This window comes from Littorina saxatilis, linkage group LG6 (assembly GCF_037325665.1).
Source record: "Littorina saxatilis isolate snail1 linkage group LG6, US_GU_Lsax_2.0, whole genome shotgun sequence".
Taxonomy (NCBI): domain Eukaryota; kingdom Metazoa; phylum Mollusca; class Gastropoda; order Littorinimorpha; family Littorinidae; genus Littorina; species Littorina saxatilis.
This window is the reverse complement of record NC_090250.1, coordinates 49896595-49899094: the sequence shown is the minus strand read 5'-3', so window position 1 is coordinate 49899094 and position 2500 is coordinate 49896595. Positions and strand designations below refer to the sequence as shown.

Below are 2500 nucleotides of genomic sequence, written 5' to 3'. Positions count from 1 at the left end.
TCAAAAGACAGTTATGAAGGAGGAAAGTTCAGAAACAAACAAACAACCAAAGAAACAAAACAAACAAAAACACCAACAAATAAAAATAAATAGATAAGATAAAATAAAACAAATCAAAATTGAATTAAATGTCAACAACAACAACAACAACAACAACAACAACAACAACAACAACAACAAAACCAATATCAACCGGGTCCGGAACCGGAATCTGCACGTCTTACTCCACTCGGGTGTGACCGGTACGCGGAGATGACCAATGGACCGTGACGACGGTCTTCTTCCGCCTGTGGTGTTCCCTCACTGATCACAGAGATTTGTGTGCTTTCTGTCTCGGCAAATCATTTCAGAAGTCAACGTTCCTCATAAACCCACACTCATATGCAAGTTAGCCTTCAGAAAAGATATCGTCACGCTCATAAGAAAAATACCTATCTCAGTGTTAGGCATTTATGTAGTGAAACTACAGGGGAAGCTACTGGAAGGGTATCTGTCATGCCACGGTAACGTAAGCAAAACTGCTGATCTCTTTTCTTGAGTACCCTGGGAACGCCTTCCCCTAACTTTACTCGCTAAAAACCTAGCCATCTCGCCGAACGCGGGTCAAGTCTGCGGTCGTCAACACTCCATTCTCGATAAAAGCCGAAGAATTAGGAGTGGAAGCAGACTTCAACACATCAGAAGCTGGCTGCTGGACTAGGACTGGTAAAATCGATGACTTGAAATAGAGCGTAGCACCATCACTCGTTGTGGACGCATCATCGGTAACGCTGGATGTTACTGTGCTGTACCTGTGTGCATGAACGTTTGCTGTATCACTGGACGACACAATAGGCAAGTATTACTTGTAAATCTATAAGGATTGATTGGTTTTAAACAGGTAGAACTTGGACATTACAGATGACGCATTGAAGCGCGAGCGCGCTCACAAACACACACACACACACACACACACACACAAACACACACACACACACACACACACACACACACACACACACACACACACACACACACACACACACACACACACATTCATGAAACCATACGAACACAGAACAAAATATGTGCATGACATTTTTAATGATCTGTAGACCAGGCTGCGTTTCTAAAAAGCCAGAGGGAGTGAGTGATCACATCATGTTACATCTTCCTCAGAGCAAAGATGGAAGCCAAAGCCAAAGAGGAATTTCAAAACTTCATCAGCAGCACTACGGCGCATGGAATCAGTCGCATCTTTGACAAAAAGCACGCCTTATTACGCAGGTAATGTGCAATGTCCTCTGTCCTTTATACTCTATATATTGTTCTCTTGTAACCTGTATAAGTAAATGTCTGGTAAACGCTGCTCAGGCTTAGAGTGATAATGTCTAGCAAAAAAAAACCCACTGTGTCTCATCGCCCCAAGAGCTATAAAGTTCGGGCTTGGGGTTGTGATTATGTGACCACACACCAGGAATACCTTAATAATGAACGTTTGAGCGCTCAGTTATTCAAATTGAAAACGGTTGTGTTTTGAATAGGCATTCCAGATTGTAATTCTCATTGTGACGCCTTTTGCCCCTAAGTGTTCCTAGAGATACATATTTGATTTTGTTGGGGTGTTGAATAGATTGTATCACACACAAGGAACACGAGGAAGGTCTTAGAATCAGTGTTTAAGCGTTCTATTTTTCAAATCTAAATGCTGTGTTTGGTAGTCTTTTCAGACGGTGATATTCTCGAACGGAAAGTGTGTTTGTATATATGTAATACTAAGCGTTTTAGCCCTGTTTGGTACGGAATGTGCAAGCGTTTGCTAGAATATAGGTTTGACTTCCACAACAAACGGTTTTAATCTGCTTTGAAGAATGGGTAATACCGTATCTACGAAAAGTAAATAAAGTATGATGACAAACGGAAATCCGGCTTATTGACACAGGAGAGCTGGGCGAAGCGAACCAACTGCTGATGAAATTTAGTGTAATTATTTGGCATGGTTTCGAAGCAGTTTTGAGCAAATCATTGCAGGTGTTTCTAAATGACAGAACAGCGCACGTACCTTGAACGTTTAAAGGTCCAAATTGTCATTAAGTCTTTTTACCGAAAACACAGTGCTAAAGCTTCGTGCAGTCAGCTTCGCGAAGTAAACTTCGCCCAATTAATGTAAGGCCTTAAGATAGCGTTTACGACACATCATGTGCTTGCGGTCATTCAAATAAGCAGTTCTCAGATCTCAAAGTATCAATATTTCCAGAGAGAAAATTATCCTTACTATTATTCCATTAACTTATCCATAACCGCCGCTCCATTGTTTTTTTCTCAGATGCCTTTGGGCTGTGTTCGTGGTGACGGCAGTCACGATGTTGGTGTTAATGATGCACAGCTCCTACCTTGACATCAATAGTCTCCCTTTCAAGACCGTCTCCAGCGTCAAGATGACGTCACCACTGCCCTTCCCAGCACTTACCATTTGCAACATAAACCCGCTGGATGCAACAAAACTCGCTGGCAGCACCTT

The 2500-nt window shown here is 42.1% G+C and overlaps 1 protein-coding gene across 1 annotated transcript in view; it reads left to right on the top strand.

Annotated features, from left to right (window-relative positions):
- Positions 1 to 1165: 1165 nt before the first annotated feature.
- The window catches only part of LOC138968041 (acid-sensing ion channel 3-like), an 11537-nt gene continuing 10202 nt past the window's right edge, over positions 1166 to 2500 (top strand). The window contains exons 1-2 of the mRNA XM_070340604.1: positions 1166 to 1266; positions 2306 to 2500. The exon at positions 2306 to 2500 is cut by the window's right edge and continues 89 nt beyond it. Of these exons, the coding sequence (XP_070196705.1) occupies positions 1166 to 1266; positions 2306 to 2500 (296 nt within the window). The remainder of the gene's footprint in view (positions 1267 to 2305) is intronic.